We start from the raw sequence: 27,643 nt of genomic DNA, 5'->3' as shown, positions 1-27,643 counted from the left end.
GTAAGCACAGTGGAGGAAGCCTGCCCTGCCTTCTGAGAGAGGGACCAACCCCAGCTTCCCTTCCCTGCCAACACCCTGCAGCTCTTTAGCCCTGGATCCCACCCACAGCAACACACACCATCTTTTTTTTAGTTTCTGTGCACTTCAGAAAGTGCCTGTCTAGCTGCAATCCTGGCTCTGACTGACAGCAATTGATTGAGATCTTTTTAACCACAAGCTAAGTCCGAATGAAATAGGTGTCAGGGAAGTGTTTGATGTTCAGAAAGCTTCCAGGGTATCAGATGGCTTCAAAGCAGTGTATGCAAAGAAAAGCAGGATGAGAGGTCCCAGGAAAAACTCAGAGCACACAAAGTAAATAATTTCAAAGACTGTGTAAACAGGGGACCAATTTAAAATCTGAAAATAGTGATTATGACTCTCCCAGTCTGCCTGATAACCTAAAAAATAATTGGCTTGTAAGGCTCTTATTTAGAAAACCAGTACAGGGGGAAAAGCATCTATTAGACTATTTTTTACTATTTCTTCTTTCAGTGACAATTTGGTGCCTATAATGTGTTTATAGTACTATGCCTATAGTGTTTCAGGCAGCACAGGTTTAATTGATGCATGATAGCAATCCCTAGCACTGTGCAAAAGAGACCAACACCAAAATACAATTTTTTTATTATTAAGAGGCTATTCAAAAGATTTAAGAAAATTAATTTGCTCAAATGCCAACTCTTTACTCTCTTTGAATCGCCTTAAATATTTTTTCTCCCATGCATCTGTACCAGCTTAAGTGGAGATAAACAGAACCCTGTCTCAAGTGTCCTCTTACACCAGACAGAGGATTGTATAAATAAGACTCATCCAACACAAAAGGTTCAGCCTGACCACACAAATAGTCAGGGAGCAGCACAAGCATCCCAGAGTGGGCACAGCTACACAAACAAGTGCAGAGGAAAAGGCAATGTGTGGGTTTGGAAATGCAAGATAACAAGGACAAACACTAACACAAACTTTGGTAACCCACAAGGCAGATGGAGTAGATGACCTGAGAGAGACTAACTGTGCAAAATAGCTGATATGGCATTTGAAACCTCATATTGAGTATAAAAGGTTTGAGAAAACAGGCTCAGGAGACAAATGTCAGGGGCTGTGTGATTTCTCTGAGCAATCCTGCAGATCATCAAATTTGTTCCTGAGGCTTTTCTTCCTGCCTTAATAGCTATGCAGATCCTCACCCACAGCTGGGCTGCTGGTGGATTATGAACCTTGGCAATCACTCTGACTGGCATTTCATTACATTCCCTCATCTCATTTTCAGTTGTACCCATCTTTTTTTTTTTTTAGGTACCAAGATGATAACATGTTCAGATGAGACATCAGTGCTCCCTCAGGAGTTAGCCAGAGTTGCTCTCATCCATGCCTGGACCTCTTGGATGTGAACATAACCCAAATTACTGTCAGCTACACCATCTAATTGCTCTTTTGTCATATCCACAATGATATTGTTCTCTCCTGCACTCCAGAAAGCTGCATCTCGGAATTGACACACTATTCCAAGGCTATTGCTTCCCTCCCTCAGTGTGTAAAACTACATACACATATGTAAAAGAGAGCTTGGGTCTATTTGGAATCCTATTCCTGTTCTCCCCAGTCCACCTGGAACTGAAATACAATCTCTGTGGCATCCATCATTTCTCCATAGGCAGATCAACATTATGTAATAGTGAAACAAGTGACTGCTTTAAGTACATCTAACTTGAGGCTTATTATTCAAGACCATTTCCTCATTGCACTGGTTTTCTGACACACTTTGGCTATTTGTGAACTGGATTATTTTTCCCCACTATATGCTACTCCATCATTTCCTGTGCTGAGTTTTTCTGTAGCTGTCAACTCCATTTCTGACCTCTCTTCTGCAACAAAGGCAGAAACTCCCTTCTAGCACTGGTGGATGCTGGATGAGGTTATAATCACAGTCTCCAATCAATTGTTATCACATATCTCTGTCCTTTCCCACTGTTTGCAACACTGCCTATTGCAGTATCATTTGTAAATGTAATTAATGAGCTGTTCATGTAGTCTTCAAAAATCATTAAGATGTGAAATTAAACAGCATTTAGTGGTGCACCCTGAGTCACCCTGCACGCTTCAGTCCAGCTCAGTATGTTGCCATTCATCATCACTCTCCATTCATAATGCCTCCAGCAATTCTAACTCCTTTTACACAATTCGGGTTCAAAATAGTTTCAGTTGTGGTGGGGATTTTTCCTCTTTTTGCATTAATTTTTAGACTTTCTGTGTTTTCTGTTTTGGAGGTAACACATCTCTGTTGTTACGATCCTTTAATGTCTTCCTGCTTCCTTCTCAGTTATTACAATTGCTAGTGAACTGATGCTCTCTGGTTTAGTTAATTCTTTTAGCACACTGCAACTTGCTATCACCAATTTATGTGTCATAAATTTATGACTTTTCCTGCTTTTACCCATTATCTACTTTCAAATTCCTTGTTTTTTCTCTTTCACATACTTATTTTCTCTTCTTCTTAAAGAGGCAATCAAACTAGGCCATCCATCAGCACAGCTGGTTTTCTCTTCCATATTTTACACAGGTAACCTTCCCCCCCTGCCTTTTGTCTGTCTTCTTCATACTGCAAATACTTCTGTTGCCATAATCCAGCCTACCCTCAGATGTTGTCTATTTGAGCCAATTTGAATGCTTTGTTCTCTCTATCAGGTCTCTGCAAGCCTCAGAAATTCATTGATATTTTTTTCACTTTCTTTCCCTTTATGCCTGATGTACTGGATCTTGTGAAACCCACTCACACTTTGCATTCTTTTCCTTCAGACTCACAGTAATCTACTGCTCCCTAATTGAATGAATTATGCATTTTACCTTGCTCCAGGCTTGTTTTGGGCATTAGGACAGACACTCAAGTAGCCCTCACTTCCCAAGGCATCGCTGAAATCACTGGACTTAGGGCTTTTCAGAACAGTCCATGATCTGTCATGTGGACTTTAAAATCCATATTGCTTGCTAAGCTTCTAAATGCTGGTATGAATGAATGGCTCTTGGCTCCTATTCAGCTTGTGCAGCTGTGTTCTGCAAGTCTGGGTGCTGAGCATTTTTTATCTCAAACAGGTGCACAGCCAACAACTCCTAACCAGCAAGGAAATAACCTGTGGATGATTTCTCCTGTGGTTATCTTTTCTTATTAAAATATCAGGCTAGTTTTCATGAAATCCATGAGTAGAACCACTTTTTGTTATTCCATGTTGAACACCAAGCTATGACCTAGAATGTCCTAAAATTACAGTCTCCCTATAGATATGAGCATTAACAGCACTGACCAACACCCACTGAAGTTTTCCCCTTTTCCCACATCATATTAGGAACTTTATTCACACTTATCTGTATGTCCCAAAAGCCTGTAATGGCCCAGAACAGGCAGGAACAAGGATGGATGAAGGAGCAACTGCACAGAGCTCTTACTGGCTCCAGTGAGAATCACAGCAGGACACAAACATCCTTGTCTCTTTAAACAACATCAGAGAGGAGCTGCAAACATGCCCACCAACCCCAGGGTGTTTTCAGTTCTAATTTTTCTGCCTAGCATTAACAAACCAAACAAACCCACCTAAGAAAGCAAACCTCACAGTGGTTTGTACAATGGCAAAAAGAGGGATTGCTGGGCACCGTTTTGAGAAGCAGAGAGAAGATGCCATGGGCACAAAAAGTGTGAAGAGCACATTTCTCACCACAAAGAAAGAAAGAAGTGATATTCATTAGGTCTGACTCTGAAGGGCACATCTAACTTGGGTTCAAAGCTCTACAATCTGTCCTACCCCCCTTCTTAAAAAGCTTTCTTTCCATTTGAGACATTTCAGTGTTAATAGCTTTCCCTTACTGAATATTACACCCTGATGCAACACCATCAGTTCAGCTAACATTTTTTTAAGATGTGTATGCATTCCTAGTTGCCAAACATATGTGCTATCATACAATCAGCCAAAATGACCTCAAAAGTGTGAAGTCAGGATCAGGTGGCAAGTTCTTTTTCAAACCTACAAGGAACTAACCTACACATATCTAAAGACTTAAGCTGCAATACTTTGAGCTACAGAATTAGAACTCTGGAGCTGGAGAGGGAAAAGCTCCTTTTCTCTGTGGACTTGGAAAATCTGGCCTTCTGAGGTACAAAAGTGTACCATGGATTTTCAAGCAAGCAAAAAACCTTTACAGTTCAACGGAATATCACATAATAGGCGATTTTATGATCAATTTTGGTGAGAGGGTGCTATAACCAGTGACAATTGACCAATACCGTTAGTTTTGGGAAAAAACATCAATGGGTAGAATAAGCAACAAATTAATCACTTCTCAGCTATTTAGGAGGCTATTGTGCATGAAATTATCCTTCTGACCAGTGACTTCTATTTTAGTAAATAATACAGTATAAGAATGAGCCATGGGACCAGCTTCCTCTCTTCTCTTGTGAGACAGCTGCTTGTACTCCTACTACCACTCACGCCTTCCCTAACTCCTAAAATAAGCTTAGCCCTTTCACCTAGCAATTGTTTTGGCCAAATCATGTTTAATTCCCTGGGTTTTCACAACACAAACAGCACGAAATGTGTCTGGAAGATTACAATCATAATTATTCCACATCAAGGAAACTAAGATCCAAATTAGAAAAAACAATGATGTGTTCTCCCACAATACTTACAATTGATCTGATGTTGTTTTCTTTTGCCAGTTTCAGAGAGGATTTATAGCAGCTTGCTAAGTTTTCTTTATGAGTCTCGGTGAGATGACCTCTTGCAATGGGCCCAACAGTATGGATCACATCTGCAGTGAACAAAAATAGAAGATAAAGAAACATTGAAGATGCTGCCCTATCACACATCAATCCAATCTGGTATTGTAGCTGTACACAAAGGTAGGAATAACAATGCAAGCAAATGTATATGACTGGGAAACTCATAATAAGCTACCTGTGCAATAATTAAACATAAAACAGTAAAGGCTAAATTTTGAAGAATTTGGATAAAGAAAAAAATGAGGAAGATGTAATGATTGCTTGTCACATGTCTACTGCAATGCACATGCAGGAGAGATTAAATGTTTGCACAAATCCTGTAAATCTTTGGGCCTCTACAACTGTAAATACTGTAGAACTTTGAAACAGTTGTTCTAACTCCTTGAAGTTCACTCACTGGGAAAGTTCACTACACAGAACCTCAGCCCATCACTGATGATAAACAGGTCATCTTTGTTTTTCCTCAGCAGCCATTTGAAAAGAAGAAACGTTGTGACTCAGGAATGTGTTGGTTATTCAAAAAATGTGCTTTCCTCTCACGTCAGACCAGATGGAGATGCCATGCAATAAAACAAAATATTCTGTTTGAAGAAATTTATAAGAAGCAAAAAGAGAAAGCACAGTCGTCTTAAGTATGATGCCTTTGGACTCATCAGAATCAGATGCTGCAATCAATCAAAGTCTCTAAAGTGCTATAAGAAAAATGTATTTGAGAACCTTGAGTAAAAAAGTCTTGAAAAGAAATCTACAAATTAAAAGGTACCATGATTTCTTCATGTCCCCCCTTCCTATCCCCCCAACTATTACAAAGCACATTTACTTTTTAAACATCATTCTTCTATAGTATATGTGAACATATAAAAGGAGTAGGGGAGGGAAGATGTAATTTTTATGCATTTCTTTATAATTTCTCACAATATACAGCAGAAATAAACACTGGCAATATTTTTCTTTTTTTTTTTTTTTTTTTGCAATGTTGCACAAACAGGAATTAAGCCCATGCTTTCAAAGGCAGTACTGCTGCTGGTCCCTTGGTTAGGTTGTGTTTCTGTCCCATCTGGGTCAGGTTTCCAAGCGACATCTGCTGTTGCTACATTCCAGAATATTTTAATTTACTCACAAATCCTACAGAATTAACACCATTATTCTTTGTCCAAGCTGTTTTTGATGACTTCCATCCAACATATGCCAAAGCACAAGGGAAAATGGACAAACTAACATTAAAATGTACGCTGGTTTGTTTTTTTTTTAAACTTGGGCATTGTTGGTCAAACCCCTGCTCTCTGCTACTTAAAAGGTGGCTTTCATGCTGAGCCATAATGTTCTGAAAAATTCCCAAATTTTTCCATACATTAGCCACAAACTACTGATAAATCAGCAACTAAAACCACGCCTGATTCCCAGTGCCCAGAAACACTGAGGAATCTGCTGTGATGGAAATGGAAACCTGCAAGAGCTACAATTCCCAACAACTACTGCAGATAACCCCCCTCCTGAGAAATAAATATCAGGTTGACTACTCTTCTTTCCCTTTTGATCACAGTAATTTTCTGCAGTTGTGGGAGCAAGATGGACAGGTTGGATAATTCCTGTTGAATGTCACAGCTGCCAGAGAGCTACTCTAGAGAGCCCTGCTACAACTGAGCCATCAGGTGGGTGTTGAGTCTTTACCCACTGAGGAGCAGCATGACAGCAGGACACTAAAACAACCTGTGAGCTCAGAAAAGAGTTATACTCTCACAGGTGTTTTAGCTACCATCATAAAGTGAGAACTATTAGGAAAGTACCTGAAAGAAGGAAAGAGCTGGTTTAAAATTTGCTTCTGTGTGCAGAGATAAGGTTCTGTGAGTATTTCCATTAGCAAAGACTGTAATTTCCATTCATGACTACAGCAGTTTCCTGGAGGTTGAAACTTTCCAAGGAACATTTCTATCTGAAAGTGCTCGCAACTTCAGAGAAAGAAAAAAAAACTTCTGTTGACTTTTTTTTTCTTGTTTTTTATTTTACCAACAGGTGGACTTTAATTACTGGGCCAGACACATGGCTTAACAATGGACTTGGCAGTCTGGGTTACCAGATGGACTTGATAACCTTAGAGGTCTTTTTCCAACCTAAATGACTCTGTGATTCTACAGTTCTACAGGGAGACGAATATACTCATGAATCCCATCTCAGTCAAGTTCATTCTACATTTACAGGCCAAGATCAGAGGTATTATGATGAATTTGAAATTCACAACACCCACCAGCCAACAAGCAAATAAAGGAATGACTATAAAATCAACTTAATGTGTAAAGGGTGAATAACAAAAGAAAAGAGTCAAAAACCTTTCCCTTTTTCATTAAGGCTGAGTTTCTTGCATTTGACAGTGCAGCTCCTTGAAGTATAATGGCTTAAATTATTCACTGATTACTTAAAGGCAAGAAGGAGTTTTGGGGAACAGATCAAGTACCAAATTCTTGCCAGGTTATTTCTACATAAAATTCTCACAGTATAATTTCTAGATGCCTTTCACTCACTAAATCTTTAACTCCATTCCTTTAGTCTTTCATTATTAAACATTAAACAGTCACTGCTCAATAAATACAAATTTTTTTAAATCTTTTTTTGAACTTTTGCAATTTAGCATTTTTGTAGCATCTCATCAGCAATCCTCTATTGCTGCATCAGACACTTCATGTAAATAGGTAACCTTTAATGCAGTTATTAGCTTTTATGCTTTAATTTTTCCAAGTCTATCATAGGAGGCTCTTTAGACAGCAGTACACAGAAGATGGTTATGAATTGAATGGGTCCTGACCAACCTGATCTGGAAAGCATCCTATGGTAGGGGCTTTGGAACTAGATGATCTTTAAGGTTGCTTTCCAACACAAAGCATTCTAGGAATTCGTTTATAAAACATCACAACTACTGTAATTGTTTCCATCATGTTATTGGCAAAAGAATGCTTTTCTTAGGCACATTATTATTCTGAAATACATGATAAGGATTTTATTAGCAAAGCAGCATTACTAATATGCCAGTGCTTCATGGTCAGCAGACAAACAGGGAAATAATAATTTTATTATTGTACTTTGTCAATAAAATCAGTGTATCAATACATTTCCTAAACTACATATTATTCTGCTCAAGCTATTCCAAAATATCTTAAGGTTTCCAGGTGGGCAAAACCCTTTGAGATTACTCAGGAAACAAACCAGAAAAGAAAACAGCTCGTCCCCCTCCTTCAGCCCATGCAGGATCAGACTTCACAGGCTGAAGTAGCACCATTTATTTTTAATACATCAACAAAGACTGTGTCAAACTTCAAGCTTGTCTATCACAACAAAGCTTTCTTTCTGCTCACTCATTATCCCCTGCAGAGAGCTGGAGGATGGAGGAATATGTGCCATAGGGGAGGTCTACAGACATTTGTCCACAAGAAAATTCAGGGCAGAGCTGCTGCCCTCCTGTTCTGGCCAGCCTCAAAGGTAAACTTCCAGCACTGCTGGCAAGGGACAGCCATGGAATTGCAAGCCCTAGCTGGCACCTTCCACACTGGGCCAGAACAAAGATCCACCCTTGAGAAGAGCACAGCCTTTCTGAAGGAAAACACAATGGAAAGGATTGTCACAGGACTCATACACAGGGATGGGTTTCACCAGAGAAGGCAAACTGTCCACAGAGAGAAGGCAGGGGGGAGCAGCAGCTGTGGGGATGAGCACAACCATGGGCTGAAGGTACACTGTGGGCACCATGGCATGAAACAAAACTGGTCTCATCACCAGTGGACTTTGAAATTGGGGCAAATGTAGAGAAACTCCGAAAAGATTGAGTTTGGCTGGAAAAGCTGGCTCCTGTTCACTCTTGTAGTTTCTGCACCCTTTGGGGTCTGAGCACTCCTCAGTGAGGACAAGCAGGAGTTAGGGATGCAAACAATTCCCAAAGACCAAAACACGTTTTTTGGTCTTCAAAACCAAGTAAACAGATCAAAACAGAGAACAGTCAGCACTCAGAGAATGCCACACTCATCATTTGTAGTATTTTAACTTTAATGTCAAATGAAGCTGCCAGCACTGCTGTGAAGCTGCTGATTTACTGTGGTCAGTCTTCCAGCCAAGCACACTGATAGGAAACTTCATTAAAAAGAAAGCTGCAATCCATGGGTCCGTAAATCACTTTGTGTACACAGAGCAGAGATGTTTGCTTACATTTTTAATAGTACATTGAGGTGGAGAGCCCCCAAGCAAGGCATAACCTCATCTGGGATTCAGGCCACAGCAATGGATCAAACTGCTTTTAATGCTAACGAAGCTGTTGGTTTAAAACAGTGTTTACAGGGAAAGGAGACAGTTCAGAAATGAGACTACAGCTGCTTTAGAGTACAAATTTTATGTGTAAAAAGGCTGATAAGGCTTGTTTTCTGTGGTCTTTTTTCCCAAAAATGTCAGTCCATACACCTTAACTTGCTATTTTTCACACGAGTTTTTAACTGCACTGCTATGGAGAAAGGGCAGAACAGCATGGACAGGGATGAAACACAACTTCCAGTTGAAAAGGATGAAGAGAAGTGAATGGGCTTCAAAAACCAGCCTGAAGGACTGACATAAATTACTTTCAGTGTAATTTACTCATCCCTTATTCTTTGAAAGTGGGACATTAGATGGCAAAAATATTAGCACAGTGAGCTGTTCCAAACAACTGAAAAAGTACAAATAAGTTTCTCTCATTCCTTGCCTTACAGATGTGAGTGTGGTGCATTCCCACTGTTAATGAGCCAAGGCCAGAATCAATTACACATTTCTCTCATTCACCCCATTCCCACATTCACAGCCATAATCAGCCCATCCAGCCAACTGCATAATGAAGCTGTACCCTGTCAATCACAGGGAACCATATGAATTTCAAGAAGGAAAGGTACTGCACTGCGTGTGCTATTGAATAAAAAAAAAATCTAATAAAAATTCAGAGTATTGAGGGCTCCATTTGTAAATATTACTAGTTGATTTGAGCAATAAGCACCCACCATATTTTTGCTGGAAAGGGATAGCTGAGGTTCAGTTGGTGGGAAATGGAATTACCTCCAGATATTCATAGTTACTGGCTATCCCTATTATTCATAGGGATAATAATGCAGCCTAATGCTTTGGTATACAAATCACTCAGCTTGTTCATTTTCTATTTCTAGCTACATGCACTTGCACATAAAATGTGCATTTTCAGTGTGCAAGAAACAACTGTTAATTTAAGCTCAGCCACAAGGCCACAGTCTAATTTTGTGTCTTCAAAAGCAGATTAGCAGAGTTGAATATTATAAATGTAAGATGTCTTTTATAGATCACGGCATGCTGTGTGTGACTACATATGATACAACTCCACAGTTCGAAAGCATTTCTCTGCTTCATATAGGTAAATATTGCATTTATCAGCAGTTAAAGAGTCAGTCTCAGCTTTTTAGGCGTGAGGCAAAAAGCACTGCTCAATCTGAACTTTGTACCTTTTATAGCTGCCTTCAGTGATTAATTAGCTGTTTTGGGTGAACACAAAAAAATGTTTCATTAGCTGCAAAAGCTACGACATCCAGAAGTCATTCGCGTAAAATACTTAAGCCATTTTTCACCCAAATGGCATTGTCTGCCAAGGAAAGGTAAAGAATATATTTATTGTGAATTATTAACCAGCATCCCTCGTTGTGGGTTAGGCGTATATCCTGACAACAAGACAGCAGAGACAGTCAGAAAACAATATTCCCAAAGGGAGAGGCGAAGGGTTTGCCGAGCCGCAGCGGTTTGCGCTCAATCGCCGGCATTTATCAGGGTGCGATGGCTCAGCAGCCGCGGGAAGCTGAAAAACACAGAGAGCTTGTTTGCAATGCTCACACCACTGCCTCGACAGCCGGCCAGAGAACTCAGGCACACAAGTCACAGCCCGAGCCTTTCTGGCACTCATGCTTGTCATGAAATACAAGGCCCAAGTATGTCTGTGTAACCCCAGAGCAGTTGCCCTCCCACCACCGAGCTCACAGCATTGCTCTGCCATCAGGGCCTCACCATTATGGTCAGAAACAACAGTGGGCTCTGTTCAGGCAGGAGAAGCAAGTGGTGCAATTAAGAGACACTATATTATATCCCAAAGTAATAGGTTTTACAAAGCAATTTAGTGCCACGATGACAGACGTCAAAGCAGTGGCTGGACAGACAGCCTTACAACTTCCATGGAAATAACTGCCTACATGTAAAGCTAAAGGGCAACAGCTCCATTTGGGATATTCATAGCGTGATGTGAATGAACATGAAATGAACATGACAAGACTGAACATGAAAGTATGACATTCACAACATGTTATTTCTGGTTTCTTTTTTAATCTGGACTGGAAGTATCTGAAGCAGAAATGTTCAAATGTTATCCTTGTTCCCTGCCTTCCTACCTAAATAAAGACCTTAATATACCTAGGAAAAACAGAAGAGGTAAAACTATGCTGCCCCAAGCAGATTTTGTCCTCCACACACTGGAGCAAACCTCAGTTTGCAGCAGCAGTAGAGGAGCTCAGCCAAGCACCCTCCTCATTGAGAGGCTCATCAAACACATACCAAGTGACCCCCTTGACCCAAGCGATGCTCTCCTCCTTTCACTGACTATTATTCTTTGCAAGTGGACAAGGCTACGGACAAAAATGTCTTAATCTGTCTTTTGGTTTATGTTTGCTACACGTAGGAAAGCCTGAGCCACAGAGATTCTCTATCACCATTATATTGAACAGCAAAAAATGTTAGTGAGCGAGTTTGGGTTTAATTCATTAGGTAAGTCAAAAGGCTTTTCAACACTCAAAAGTAAACTTGCCCTGATTGGAGAGTGATTATTCTTCAGACACTAAGACAGAGTTTCAGTCTACCATGCCATAAAAATTTTACACCAAAATACACAGCCTGGTGCAGGCCATAACACCAGCCAGGTAAATTCAAGTGATATTTAATCCCACTTGATTCTTGATTCAGTAGAGAGTCTTGTAAATTCTACCCCAAAACACATGCAACACAAATCAAGTCATAAAAATGCAAATGGTGATTAAGCTAACTTCAGTTCTAGTTTTGGAATTGGATTAATTACAGAGGCACAGAAATCAAAATAAGCTAATTTATGGTCTCAGCTTCTCAAAGCATAGAGCCCTTGTCACACTTTGTCTGCTCTCAGTATCCAGCCTGGTTCTGTTAAAGTGGATTTAGTTAACTCTTCTGGTGTACTGTGCAGTTAAAGCACAAATATGCCTTTTAGGACATAGGAGAAAATAAAAAACAAACAAACAAACAAACCAAAACAACTAAACCAAACCAAAGCCAAACCAAAAAACCCCAACCATCCACAAAAAAAATCCAAAAAAACCCCTCATTCAGCCTTACTCCAAAACACAGTACCACACTACTTTTATCCAGAAAAGATTAACACTCAGAACTGAAATTCTTCCACTTTTCTCCAAGTGCTGAACAGTGCTAAGACTGCTCTGATAATTTAACCACAAGCCACAGCAAAAGCTCTTGCTTTCCTATTTGAAGGATTTTTCCTATGCAAACTCTGTTTTGACAACTTCTCGCATTTCTTTCTAAAATGCTTTTTATTATTCTGTCAAGTTCATTGTCGGGATGTTGAAACAAAGGAAGGCATCCCAAGAATAAGACAACAATCCAGCACCTCATGTTTGCCATGGCCATGGGACATCTTAAATTCAAGCAGATCCCCAGACACTGTGCCAATACTTCAAGGCTTTCTTTCCCTCATGAAACCATTGAATCACTCAAATACTTTGTACTTCCTGTTGAATTTAAGAATATCATCATAAAAGCTTACAAAACACTGATCTTCATTTGAAAGGACTGGTGATTATGGCAGAAAGTTTTCAGAAGACCGAACTGAACAACAATGAATCACACATTAGCAGCAGAGTAACCTCAGGTGAAATGAGGGGAAACTGCCAGCATTGGTTTTATCTGCCCATTGGAGGGATACAAATTTTTTAATCAGATCAATTCAGATAAAAAGGTTTTTAAAAAGACTGAAATAATTGTGTCCTAAATAGGAAGTTTTACAGGCTTCTTCAAGAAGCAAAATGTGACTTAGAGTTTCGAAGACAAATTTATTATATTCATAGCTTCACTGGTGCATCTGTTCCTTAAGGGCAGCACGTTACAAAAAGTAACCACATTTGTTTTTTTCATTTACTATTTCTGGATGTTTTCTTGAGGATAAACAAACTTCTTCCACCTCAGAAACTGGAGCACATGGTTCTCATTTGACACGTCTCTAATCTACACATCCCTCACAGCAGAAATTAGATGCTTTGCTAAGGATTTTGCATGTCTCCTTTAAAAAAAACAGAAAAAGGTGGTAAAATTACAGGTTCTCCCTGTGTCTTCTAAAGAAACAAGTGGCAGCTAAATCAGCCTGATTGACTTTCCCATTTGAACACTGGAATCCATGCAGGGAAAGTGCAGTATTTCTCTTGCCCCAAACAATGCAATACAGCTCTTGCAATACAGGTAGGAGAGCCTTGTGCAGCCTCTTGGTACCATTTACCACCTCTCAAATCCAAGTGGATGCAGATGTAGGAGAAGGTTAGAAGTTAAAACTATTAAATATTTTTTAAAGTACATTAAATCCTAGTTTAGAAAGAGAGAGCTGAGGATTCATTTACACTGTGCTACAGGAGTCCATTCTATGCAGAGAGTACTGTATTTTCCTCATAGCAATAAACACAGTGATTTTAGCTCCAAACTGGCAAACTGCTTCCGAGCCTGGGAGCAATCTCAGAAATCAGTGAGACTACTGCTGAAAGGTAAAAAGGATCCAAACACCAGCAGAGGAAATGAGAGCACACCTTCAGGATGAAGGAATGCAAACTTATCATTTCATCTTTTAAAGGGCATCACGGAAAAATCTTGCTCTTACTACCTTTTTACTTTCACAAGAAAAACATAGTCTTTAATTTACTTGACCTTATGTATTTCTCTTCTGTACTTTTAGCAAGCTGCATTTAACAGATCTTTGTCTACTGTCAGTTCCTTTACAAATGGTTTGCCCTGCTATACCTATAAGACCATCAAAAAACAACAAAAAGAGGGAAAAATTAAGTTTACTATTGCCACCTCTCTCCCAAACTCAAACACAGTCAGTGGAAACAGGGACATATGAAGCAGCACTCAAAAGTCAGCCCAACTCATTTTTAAAAGCTGACTAGATTTCCAGTTGGCAGTGCCACTTTAATTGCTTCATAGAACTGAGATAAGTGAAATAACTGGACAGCTCTTTGAACCGTAGCATGAGACTTCTTGCCTAGAAGAGGAATCTCACTTCCTATCATCAATTGTATTTTAATTTTAGGTGGCTGAAACCACAGTAAAGCACCCTCCTGATATCAACATCTTCCAGACACCAAGTTGTGAGAATGCTGTACATGCTGAGAAAAATTCCTCTGACTGTTCTCCCCCCGCCTCTTCCCCAGAGGATGCTCTCTAGTTTGAAAGATAGTTTCGTTTCATCAGCTGGCAACGAGACAAATATTATCACTCAGAATCCTGTGCTCTGCAATCCATCCTGAAAGCAAACCCAGCAGATGATGGAGGCAGGGCACAAGCAAGCCTGGTCCTAGAGGGAGGAGGGAAATAGAAAGACACTTGATTGCACAGACTATGCTATAGATATGAACAGAGAAAAAAAATAACAGAATTAGAGAAAAACTTCAGTGCTTCAACTCTGCTATCTGCAGAGTTATCTGCATATCTGCTATCATGCTTTGTAATAAACAGCTATTACTTCTATAAATACTTCAAAAGAAAAGAGGCTAATTTATACTGTTAATAAACCCAACTACTATTTTAGCAGACCTAAGTAAATGTAAGGCTTGGATCAAGACAGAGAGCAGCCCCTTTGCTTGGGTGAGCAGGAGTATGGTGGAGGTAGGATTGCCCTAACACCACTTCATTCCACCCACGCTCAGTGAGCAGAGCCTCTGTGCAGTGCAAACAGGACACAGCCCATGACTTGTTACATCTTGCTTGCTCTCAGCACTCCTTACATTTGAGCCCAAGCTCACAATTTTCCCATCAGCTCATACCTCTGCTGATGGGGGCAGCAGGATGTGGCTCACGGCAGGCCAGGGCTGCTTACAGCACACCTCAGCTCACCAACACCACACATAAGCACCACTGAGGTGGGAAGGAGCTAAAAGTCACCAGCAAACCTGCTCAGAATTGCTGGCAGACACAAAAGCTAAGTAGGTACATGAAATGCATCCAACAAGGATATTTAGCAAAAAATGTGGTATGGTACTTCACACAATATGTAATACTCCTGTGGTTCCAAGTGAAAAACAAGCTTTGACAAACATCTTGAGAGTGTTTTGCATCAGTGTAAGTTGTAAACAGTTGAACTTGCAGCACGAGCAAACACACAAAAATAAGAAACAGAGAGACTGGTTTTTTTCAAGGTAAAAAAATGTATTGCAAAGTGAACTGTTAGCAACTTGTTGAGGCTTATTGCACTGCTAACGTTCACCGTGTCAATGTCACTAGGAAGAGCCCTTGGAGAAACACTGGTGTCACCTCTTGTTCAGCTCAATTGAGAAAAATGTACTTAAACAACCTTCTAGAAATCATGTAATGAGCTAAAAGAGCAGCTGAAGGACATTCTTGAGCTTTGACTTTCTGTAAAGGAAACACAGATGCAAATAAAGTCAACTTACTCATTCAGTAATAGTCTAGCACATTAGCCTGTCACAAGCATTTCACAATAATCACCAGTGGAGAATTTCCAACTCAAGTCACTCAAACAAGATATTGGGCTTTAGGAACTGGAAACCAGAAAGAATGGGGCTAGAAATGGCAGCACTACCTTTGGAAAAAACCTAATGTGGAGATGGCAAGAGTTATGAGGGTGACAAGTGCCAGAACCACATGTCATTTCCAAACCCAAGACCGTCCCTTGCTGAAGGGAATCGCTTCATTTCTGGGAAACCATACTGAGAATAATATTTGTAAATTCCACTGCACTTGTTATCAAAGCAAAATAGTTATTTCGCCACCTGCAGTGCCCATAAGCTCAACGCGTCATTTATCCAGGAACAGAGGAAATGTCTGCAAAATCACATTATCTACTTGAGCAGCATCCTGAGGATTAGGGGTGCTTTTTAGAAGTCTGTGTGCAGAGCTGTACTTCACAGCGCCATTTCCCCTTGCATGGGTTGTCAGAAAGACAAACTGGTATTTTCACAGGGAAAGCAATTGCTTCAAGAATAATGTCAGTTCTCATTGTTCACAAAGCACTAGAAACTGGAGCACGTGAAGCAGCAAACCAATGGGCTCACCTTGCCAGCTGAGCAACATACAGTCAAGCGAGCAAAACCATGTTGGGCAAGACAGCAGGAAAGGCAATCAGACACAGACGTGTGCTTTCACATGTTCTTGGGAGACCACTGCACTTTTTGTCTCCAAAGCAAGCCCAATGCTTGACGCTAACCAAGGCAAACCACCCAACCTCACACACAGGAGTGTTTTCAGCGTGGATCCTGGGCCTGAAAGCAGCACACTGGAAAAGGTAAATGCAATTGCTTCCTCAGTGCTATTTACACAGCCAAGTGCTAAAACCCACCTGGGCTGCAGTATGACTCGGAAAATCACTTTGCAGCACTGGCTGTTGGTGCTTCTAGAAGTCTGTGGGTAATACCAGATGGAAGAGGCCAAGGATGAGGAATCTTGGATGATAATTTCACTACACTTTGAAGCTTCAGAAGAAGGCAAAGCTTTAGCATAAGCACGAAGGCATCTTTTCATTTTTAAAAAACTCAAAAGGAAACTTTTACCCTGTGTTTGTGCTGATAGTGTTAATGGATTATAATTTAAATATTTGGCTTGGTAGAGACTTCATCTTTCACAGAAGTTAGGATTTTTCTGCATATTTGCAGTAAAACCTATTAAAAATTACTAATCCAAAACATCTCAACCTTTAACTAGAATATTTTGAATTCCTCTCTAGTAATGTTCAGCCATCTTCAAGATTTTCTAAACCAATACCCTTGGCTTTAGGGACAAAAAAACAAAGAAAAAAGAAAAAAGGACACCCACAAAACCAATCCCCCTTCCAAAATTCCCACAGAATGAAATTCTAATACAACCAAGTGCTTCTCTTCCCCTGCTTCTCAACCAGCAGAAATTTTGTTGGGAACTTCACCTCATTAGAGTTCTCATCATTTAAATACTGTTCAGCAATAACAAAGAACCCTGTCATAAAGCTTTTGATAGATGTTTTGTAGCCAACACATTATGGTCAGGATTTATGGGAACAATTTAGGAAAGTAAAAAAAAAAGGATTAACTCATTTAGCAGAGGAATTATAAATGCAAATTCAGAGAAAGACAGTATTCTTTTCTTCATGGAGACAAATTTTAAAGTAGTTCTGGAAAGGGGAACCATATAATAAAGTTGCAATTTCAATAGCAACATTAGGAAAGGAAGGGAAATTGCAATAGGCCAGGTACCATGTCATCCTTGATATAGTACTACACTTCTTTATGAGCACATTACAATTCAGAGAGCTAATAATAAAAAGTGATGCTGAGATGATGAATTGATGCTATGCAATTAGACCTATTAGAATTCACAAGAGTCGACAGGCAATAATCAAACCACTTTCATGCTGCCCATTGCAATTATCTTTGCACTTAAGAATCAACAAAGCACATAATGACTTGCTCTCAATTAAGGAATTCATGAGAAATGGAATTTTAATTAGTGTGTAGAAAATTTGGGCCATTTATTACTTTACAGGACAACAGATTGTAAAAACTAGTTGAGTAGCTCTTAGTGTTCAGCAAGGGTTCAGGTCCAAAAAGAATGCACTGACACTTCCAAAAAAAGAGTTCCTAATAACATCCCTTGAAATGGGATTGCCTAAGTAAATGCACATTCACTTCCACTAAATTCTGGAAGAAAAAAAAAAAACCAACAAAAACACAACGAAAAACCCAATCCACAAACAAAAGTGGTGCAGCTTGCAACTAAAATGGAAACTATTGCTGATGTTTTCAATCACCAGCTGATGAATGAGTTGGATAGAGTTACATTTATTTGTGGTACAAACCACAGATACCAGAAGGTCTAATTCTACATTCTCACCTCAAGATGAGTAGGACAAGACAGTGAAAATGTACCATCACTTAAAAAAACAGAGTCTGAATAGTAACTTTAATGCTGATCTAAGTTTTCTTTCAACGGTCCTTGAATAGGAAGACTACTTAGATTCAAATAAAATTATTCTCATTGTTTACTGATCTTTGTACAAGTCAATTTACCAATAATCTGAACAAAAGCACCAGGTAAATTCTGGAAATGGAGCTCCTTGATAATGTGAAATAGAGGTTGATGGGGAAGTCAAACAATTATGCTGAAATCCGGTGTTATGAAATGAGCATTTTTTAAAAAATGCGAACAGAAGTTCAAACTTCAAGTGTGAATGCTGGCAACATAGAGATGGGTATAATGTTATGTGCTCACATAACATTAATGAATCAGTAAGATATTAAATAACACATCAATTTGCCAAAAACATATTTCCTGCACATGAGTCAGCATGATCCCAAGCACAAGTACAGGGTGGAGAACAGAATGAGAACAACCCTGAAGAGAAGGAATTGGGGGTGTTGGGGAGTGAGAAACTCAGTAGGACTCAGTGATGTGCACTGGCAGCCCAGAAAACACCTGTGTAGCACCCAAAGCAGGGTGGGCAGCAGGTGAGGGATGGGATTTTGCCCCTCTGCTCTGCTCTGGAGCAATTGCCCCTGCAGTGCTGCATCCAGACCTGGGCTGCCCAGCACAAGGATGTGGACATGGTGAGGTGAGTGCAGAGGAGGACCATGAAGATGGAGCAACTTTTCTTTGAAGTCAGGCTGAGAGGGGTCATTCAGCCTGGGGAAAAGAAAGCTCCAGGGAGACCTTAGAGCCTTTTCCAGCACCTAAAGGGGGCTACAAGTGGGCATGGACTGATAGGACAAGGGGGAATGGCTGCACATGGAAGGGATGGGTTTAGATTAGAAATTAGGAAGAATCTGCACTGTGAAGCTGGTGAGGCACTGGTACAGGTTGCCCAGAAAAGATGTGGGTGTCCCATCCCCAGAAGTGTTCAAGGCCAGGCTGGATGGGGCTCTGAGACACCTGGTTTAGGGGAAGGTGTCCCTGCCCATGGCAAGGGGGGTGGAACCAGATGGTCTGCAAGGTCCCTTCCAACCCAAAACTTTTTGATTCTACTCAGTCTTTTTTAAAAATGCTACCAAAGGTCCAGAATAGTTTTAAAAAATCCAGTTAAATACTGGGCCATTTGGATTATGAAATAATAAAAATTCAGTTTAATGCATCATTATTGCCTGAAAAACTATACTCCATGCTTTGAGCCTTATCAATTTCCTATTTTGCTGTGGATAAACAGCTGTATATTTAGTGTCTAAAATCTGTCAGAATGGTGCTCCATTTCATTGACAGGGAACTATTTCAACTTTTCTGGTTCTTGGTTCCATGGGGGAGCCCTGTCTTTATAACATCCTCATTAAAAATACACTCACAACAACCTGAATGGCTTCTTGTAAGTGGTAATACTTCAAAAGAGGGGGAAAAAACCCCCTTTCACATGGGGATTCATTCCTAAATTCCCCTACATGCTCTGCTTAGCGAGGGCTCTGGGAAGCAGCAGGGAAAGCAGCAGGCACTGCTGCCCCAGGGCCAACCCTCCCACAAAGGGAACATTTTCACACTGCTGCAGAGCCACCAGCTTCACCCCACGCAGCATTTTCAGGGAAAGGCATCTTGTAGCTGTGTCTTTGTGTCTCCACATGCTGGAATTGCCCCTTGGAAGCAGGGAGAGCTCGTTGCAGGTTAAAGCAGCTCAGCGTGCTGCTGTCACTTCGGATCAGTCACAATGGGCTGGCTCAGATGTGAGGATACAGAAAGGTGAGGATGCCTCACTTCCCACCTTCTGGTCTCGTGTCAAGTGCAGCACATTTAAATTAGCACATCAGCCAGGGCATCAACCACACCACCGAAACTGCCCTTTCCTCCTGCACAGCACGTTCCCCAAGTCACAGGAGGAGGAGATAAGGGAAATGGCATAACCTGTTTACTTTGCTGCAGTTGGTAAACGTGAGTGCTTTCTGAAAAAATAATACCTTACCCTGGCCTAGGTACTGCAGCAAAGACACTTTTGTAAAGGATTTGAGAGCAGTGACTCCGCCTGGAGGCCCAGGGTGAATAGTTGAGACATACCAGACATTTTGATCAGAAGGCAAGTAACAGTTATGCTTTAAAACCTTAACACAATTAATTCAAAATATGCTTACAAGGTAAAGAACACAGTTGCTCCTAGATTAACATCAAAATGTGTTAAACAGTCATAAAACACACCGTGTCGCTAAGATTGTTACAAGTGAACCTGAACTAAGTGATTCTCTGTGCCACAGAATTTACAAGGTCATGGCTCAGTACCTCATTAAAATTAGGGTTCTGTTAATTAAAGCCTTCTTTCAAGTAATAGACAGCTACTGTGGATATAAGCTGCACATACTGTTGAAACTTCATTTTAGGAACAGACAACACACATTAAGCATGTAAGCCCTGGGTAGAAATAAAGTTGCTTCCTATGGAAGCAAAGATTTCCTATACTGCAATACAGACAGAGGGAGGCCGGTAGAAGGCTCTTTAAAATTCACAAAAGGCTTGTAGGCACCCACCTTTACTTCAAAGTCTCTGAAGAGCATCCTTTCCACAAGTTTCCAGTCTTGCTAAAGGCCACAGAAAGTTTTTTCAGAGAGATTCAATAGCCTCAGGAGTGAATTTGGTTGCACCCCTACCCAAATCGCTTCATCTGAGATTTTAAACCTCCACACATTTCATTAAAAGGCACAATGATAAAGAAAAACAATGGACAGAAGTATGCTTGATGTGGTTAGGAAGACAGAGCATAATTTATTTAATCCTGAAAACTTCTTGCCCAAAACCTCCCTGATTTCCAGGAAAACCTACCACTATGTTTTAGTGCTGAAAAGGACTTCTGAGAGAGGACAGATATCTAGTTCAGAGAATGAAGCCAAAAATTCTCAAAAAGAGAAACTCTAAAGATTAATCAGAGATGACGTGGGAAGTCCACTGACTGCAAGTAAGGCAATGAGGCATCTCTGAGGCCATGTAAAGGAGATGTTTGTGATGATAAAACAGGCAACACAGTTTAAAAATGTATCTTTTAACCAGTAAGTTATAAAATTGACAAATATATCTTCTCATTAAAAGAGGTCCTCTCTTCCTATTTGGTAACTTAAAAAGAAAGCATTTGAGAAGAGCATTCTCTGCTATTTGGATATTCAAGTCTAGTGTTTATCCAGCTGACCCTTCCAAATGCTGTATTTGATTCTTTAATGGTTTTGTGGTTCAGTGAATTCAAATTCCTTCCTTATTTCCATGAGTAAAAGGAAAATTCAAAACCACAAGATTTGGACTACTTAGAAATTAGGCGTGTGGAGAATTTAGGATGTGCTTACAATGGAAGAGAGAAATTACAGAGGTCAGAATGCACTTTCTTCCTCTGCCATATCAGAAAGAGACAAGAATGAGCCATTAACTGTATTGATAGATATTAATAGCTCTGAACCAAGATAAACCTGGGCAACTTCCACAAATGCTGTAAGCTGAATAGCGTTCCTAGAATTACTTACAACTGATGAGACAAAGTCATGGGTCTTACTCCAAGTTTTTAAATGCAAAATGAGGAAAATGCTGCAGACCTACATCCAGCGTGGTCTCAATTTTAAGCATAAGCATTCCTTTATTTTCTGAACTGAAGCTTATCTTTAGAATTTACTTTCTTTTCACCCCTAAAAGTCTTAGCACTGGCCTGTGGAGCAACTAACACAGCCATCACAATAATTAGCAGAGCAAAAACATAGTAAACAGGCAGATGAATCAGTTTTGTATGAATTTCTGCCTCTAATAGAGGAAGCTGGACTTCCCAGATGGGACTTAAAAGTTTCTGTACGGTCACCTGGTGCCATCTTGATGAGAAGCTGTTCCTCCCTTGCTTTCCCCCAAAGGAAAGCATCCTGGCTCTGGGGAGCTAATTCCCTGCCTCAGCTCAGGGCTGTGCAGAGTCTCAGCAATTAGGCACAGCTATACGAGCCTTTTCAAAGGGCTGATGCTTTCAAGAAAGTAAAGAGGCAATTGAGCTGTGTTGACCAGAAATGAGGACAGTAAACCCCTAGAGAGTTTGTAGTGATTGGCTTTTTATTTTTGTGTTTTATTGCATGGAAACTAAATGAATGCAATGGAGCCAGACATGTTCTGACAACAAAAGAAATTCATTTAAACACAAATTTCTACCTTGTATTTGTCTCTCTTCTGTATAATGGCACCTCTCCCTTTTTTGCTCTGCCCCTATCCTTCTTCACTAAAATATTCATGTATGATAATGATTTCCTGAAATACAGAATGAAATCAAACCATATTGTAATAAAGCTAAATGGAGCAGAAGATAAATAAATCAATATAAAGTAGCATTTTTTACAGCATTCCCAGAAATAAAACAATTAGCACATTAACAGTGAACGCAATAATAAAATTAGCCAATTAGGATATTTAAGTGATTACCACATTGAATTGAAAGAGTAACTGCAATACATATGGATAAGTTCTGCTGAGATAGAAGAGTCTGCACTGTCCTCTTCCGTGTCAAATGGAGTGTTTATGCAGCACAGTGGATTTATTGCCATACACATAAGCTGATCTGATGTTACCCTCACTGCTCTAGTGTCTGAAGAAGTTACCTTAAAAGTAAATGAGGTGATAGTTGGGCTCATGTTAATTGTTGCTGTAATACTATTTGCAGCATCCTTTGACACCAATATTTATTACAGAATTGTAATCACTTCTGTAGGAATGCTACCAATTCTTTAAAAAAAAAAAAAAAGTAAAAGGTTTACATATTAATAGCACTTCAGTGCTTCTTTCCCAGATGGTAACACAGCTGACTGCCATTCCCTCCTATAACACAGTGCTGTTTATCCTCTGAATGTCCCCAATATAAAACCATTTTAATCCTTTGTTGCTGTTGTAAAACTTGATCTACTGTCGGACAACATAATTAAGTGTCACCCTTTAGATATATGACACAAAAAGTAGATAGAATAATCCAGCCTGTACATCACCAACAATTCAGTTCATGGCTGAGATAATGGGATTGCAGATTATTAGCTGAAAGATGCAGTATTTTCCCCCTCACAGCTCTGGACTAAGGTGTAGTTCTGCTGCACTTGGTGCATTTTCAGCACGTTTTCTTGCTGCTCCCTTTTCTCTTCCATCAGCCAGTTCAAATCTTTACAATACTCAGCTGTATGACTGCATTGTGCAGTCAACTGGAAGGAAACAGCACTCTGATTACAAGAGCCTGACGATCTGTTAGTTCTTGAAGAACTTATGGAGTGGTCATGATATCTAATATATGATGTGGAGAGAGCTTAGCAGAGGAATGGGATTTTGATTCAGCTTCATAAGGAAGATGAATGAAGGAGAGAGAGCAATTAAAGCAACTGGTCTTGTGCAGAGTACAAACACCTGTACAAATCTGGACATTCCCCTGTTCCTCTCTGCAAACGAGGAGTGCCATCAACAAGCCTCTATTTGCTGTCTAGTTGCTATCCCTGCAATAAAGAGTGGGAAATAATCATATATTGTCTTAGGAAATATTTGAGAGTATCTACTACATGTCTCTTACTAGATTATTACAGTTGCATACATTTATAACTAAGCTACATTAAAGTGAGAAAATGGGGGGTGTGGAAGATTAGGGAGAAGTAGAAAAATTGAAAATGAACATCAGTGGAGAATCACATACTTGTTGAAGCAAGCTATTACATACTTAGGCAAATAATTCAGAAACTAGGCAGCATGCTGGAAAGATAAACTGCCATCAGAATAGTCATCACCTATCATCATATAATGGTTTAGGTTGGGAGGGACCTCAAAAATCACCCAGTTCCAACTCCCCTGCCATGGGCAGGGACACCTTCCACTAGACCACGTTACTCCAAGCCCCATCCGAATTGGCTTTGAGCAGCTCCAGGGATGGAGCACTCCATAGCTTGTCTAGGATACCTGTGCTACTGCTTCACCACCCTCCCAGTGAAGAACTTTTTCCTATTGTCTACTTTAAACCTGCCCTCTGTGAGTTTGAAGACATTCTCCCTTGTTCCATCACTTCATGCCCTTGTAAGAAGCTCTCTTGCAGCCCCTTTAGGTACTGAAGGCTGCTGTCAAGGTCTCCCTGGAATCTTCTCCTCTCCAGCCCAGCTCTCCCAACCTGTGTCCACAGCAGAGGAAGGTTTCCACCACGATGGCTGTGCTGCAACCACAGCAGCCCTGCAAGAGGGACCAAACATGTGCAGAGGCACTTTTCTTCCCTTTAAACCACAAAGATGAACCTCTGCTCCTGAGGGCACAGTATGTCGTGTGAAGTGATGCCGCAGGGCTGCATCCCTCAGGCTCTGCCATGTCAATAAGTTACAGGAAAGACAGGAGGTTTTGCCTCATTGGCATATAAACTCCACCCACAGCAGTTAACCTAAAATGTTTGCTTTATTACACACAACGTGCATCTGTCGAAAGGTGCCGCGCTGTGTTATTTAAAGGCAGACCATTAGGAATATTTTAATAGCACTGCTATTCCCCCCTAATGTGTATTTATTTCCTTTTTAGCTAGGCAGTTTTCTCAACAAAGTCTCCTTGATATAGGTCCACATGAGAACAGCAACAGAAAAGACTTTAAATCAACCTCCTTGTTAGCGGAAGCATACAACACTATTATCCAGTGACTTGATATTCCTTCTAAAGAGAAGGAGGTCAATTCTCTGAGCCCAATTAAAACCTCCACAGAATAATTTCCCAGCTGGTGTGTCAAGAGAAAAATCACCTCACTCTGTGGCTCAGCCCAGGCCACCAGGCCTCACAGACACCCTGGGCATGACCAGCTTTGGCAGGCACTGCCACATTCAGCTCTGGGCCTGATGTTCCATCACATTTCACCAACTCTTTACCCACCTTAGCCCAAAAAGCTGGTGCAGAGAAAACAATGCTATGCTAGGCTTACAGCAGGGCACTGTACTGAGAAACCAGGCAGGATACTGTTTTTCTTAGATACTTTGAAGTCAGCAGGGTTATGCATCTTAAAGCATTGTTTCTTTGCATAGATCTGGTATTCAAATAATAAAGCTAATTACTTTAAACAGTATCTGTACACCAGAACAACCAAAGATAGAAGTATTCTACTTTATTCTTTTGTTCATGGGTATGAAAAAATAGACACAGAGCAAGGTAGAAACCAGTCGGTTCCACAGATGTCATCCCCATACTGAAATTGATGCTCAACTGTAAATACTCTATACATCCAACAGAGCATATAACCATGTCTTTATATTTCAATTCTACCAGAATCAAAGAGATGCAAGCACAAGAATTTGATAGTGACATCGTTCAGTATTGAGCTGAGTTTTAAACTGAATATTGAATTTCATTTTAACATCGTTTTCACACAATTTAAACAAACAAAAACCAAACCATACCCCACACCCTTCTGAAGAAGCATTGTACCAGATTTTGAGTAGTGCAACCGTAGAAAATACGAGTGAGTCATTCAAACCCAGTGATTTTATACCTACCCTTGGACCACTGTGTTTTGAAATAGATAATAAGCCTTACATCAAACAAGTGTTGCACTAAACATAAATCAGAGAAGCTGTACATGATTAACAGCTCTGGGCCAGTCACCCTGATAGAAGATAAAATGCCATTAATTAACTCAGTGATGAAGGACAGCGTTTCTCTTCTCAGGCACTAGCTAGCCTAAGAGCATTCCCACCACTTATCAAGAATTAGATTCTCAATTTTCAAACAAATAAAACAAAATCAATGCATTGTCCACCACCTGATTTATTAGACTAGATATACTGATGATATTTATAAAAAAACTCTATAACAACTTCAAAACAATACTGTATTATTATGCATAATTACATTGCAAATCAATAAGAAACAACACTATGCAGTTAGAAGAATGGGATTTGAAGGTAAAACATTTGGAGCATAAGAAAAAAAAATCCCAGCCTGTGCTGACATGGTTAGAGTGTTGACAGATGCTTAATTATAGGCTTCAGACACCAGGGAGTGACCACGTAACACATGAAAGGTTGCCAGTATGGTAATCACATAAAACCTTTGAAACCACCATCTTATAAAATGCTGATATGGTGCAAATAAAACAGGAATTTCTTTCCCTTATTCTTAAGGAAGATTTGCCATCCGGGAATTCAGTACTTGCAAAAGAACTGAGGCATTTTGCTGAATCACAGAGCCAATGTCCAGCGAAAGAAAATGTTTTGCCCCTGTCATAGCTGTGATCACTTGAAGCAGCAGAGTGTCTGCTCAGCTCTGTACCAATTCCTCCTTTGCTTTCTGGCAGCATTGGCTTTGAGAGCTCTCTGCATAAGTTCCCATGCTGTGAACATGTGCCACTTGGAGACCAAGCTGGATTTGTCCCTCTCCAACTTCAGCTGGGCATTTGCAAAAAGAGTCTGTTGACCTTCAGTAGAAACAAGTATTTATGCTATCATGTCTCTGGAGACATAATTTTTTTCCCTGTCATTTGAGCATCCCTTTGAAAGAACCTCATTAATATTTTGGGAAAAGAAATCATAATTCCTACTACAAAAATAATCCAAAAAAGATAGTCTTTCAGTGCAAGACTAGTAGTTATTGGCTGGGTTCATATAATTTCTTTTATCTGACGCACCAGCAGCACCAATTTTAGCAGAGTCATTTGGAAACATCCACATGCCCCATTCATCCACATCCACAGACTCCAGGATTTCCCAAGCCATCACAAAGAATACTCTCCACAGTCTGTCTGGAGCAGACTTTGTATTTTCATTTCAAAACCCAAAGCACTGAATGAAAGGCAAATTTTGAGGACCAGCTGCTTTGGTGCAAATGCAAAGCTTGTTGCTCTGTCCACATTGGAGGAAGTTTTGTGGACATTTCCAACACAGATGGATTGAAGCTAAGATAATTCATTTTGTGATTAAGTGGAACAAAAAACAAGTATAGCAAGTCCCTGACAGCACTGCCATGAGTCAGATGGCTCCATGGATGGCTCACAAACATAGATTATTCGTGTCTTGAGCTATGCTTCTGCTCAGCACAGAGCCCTGCTCAGTGCCAAAATTATTGGGAAGAGCTAGACAACAGATGTTAAGGTCCCCAAAATCCTGTCAGTGCAGCTACAGGGATGATCATAATCTTTGACTATAACGCTATTTTACTCTGAAAGATTTCAACACAGAGAGAAGAGGGTTATCCCATACTTCAAAATGGCAAAACCTTTTTGAGAAAGCAGGCAAGTTACTCTCTGTCCTGAAGCACTGACTGAACTGAAACGCCAGGAAGAGTTTACAAATACAGCCATACTGATGCACTCACACAGAGAAAAATGCCAGATCACCAAAGCCTGAGAGATCCACTCCAGTGCAGACATCATGTAAAAGCCTTTGTAAGTAAACTGCCTGGTGGCATTCTGGCAGCAGTATGGATTTAGGGAAAATTCCATAAATTCTAGTGCAATTAAAAACCAAATAACATTGCTGTATTTATGAGCCCTGCACTAATCCCAGCCCCATCCTAGGCTTCTCCTGCAAACTCTGGGCCACACAACTGCAGGTGGGGAAACATCATATTATGAACAATCTAGATCCAAAATTAGTACTTGCCAGTCAAAGAAAGTGCATCTAACCAAAT

The 27,643-nt window shown here is 40.2% G+C and overlaps 1 protein-coding gene across 6 annotated transcripts in view; it reads right to left on the bottom strand.

The window, feature by feature from the left end:
* The window catches only part of MACROD2 (mono-ADP ribosylhydrolase 2), an 824,802-nt gene that overhangs the window by 338,339 nt on the left and 458,820 nt on the right, over positions 1–27,643 (bottom strand). For all 6 annotated transcript variants that reach the window (XM_085054069.1, XM_085054070.1, XM_085054073.1 and 3 more), the window contains exon 6: positions 4,712–4,833. In XM_085054069.1, the coding sequence (XP_084910195.1) occupies positions 4,712–4,833 (122 nt within the window). The remainder of the gene's footprint in view (positions 1–4,711; positions 4,834–27,643) is intronic.

The sequence above is a fragment of the Lichenostomus cassidix genome, chromosome 3 (genome assembly GCF_008360975.1).
Source record: "Lichenostomus cassidix isolate B80296 chromosome 3, HeHo_3.0, whole genome shotgun sequence".
Taxonomy (NCBI): Eukaryota; Metazoa; Chordata; class Aves; order Passeriformes; family Meliphagidae; genus Lichenostomus; species Lichenostomus cassidix.
This window is presented reverse-complemented; position numbering and strand designations above follow the sequence as displayed.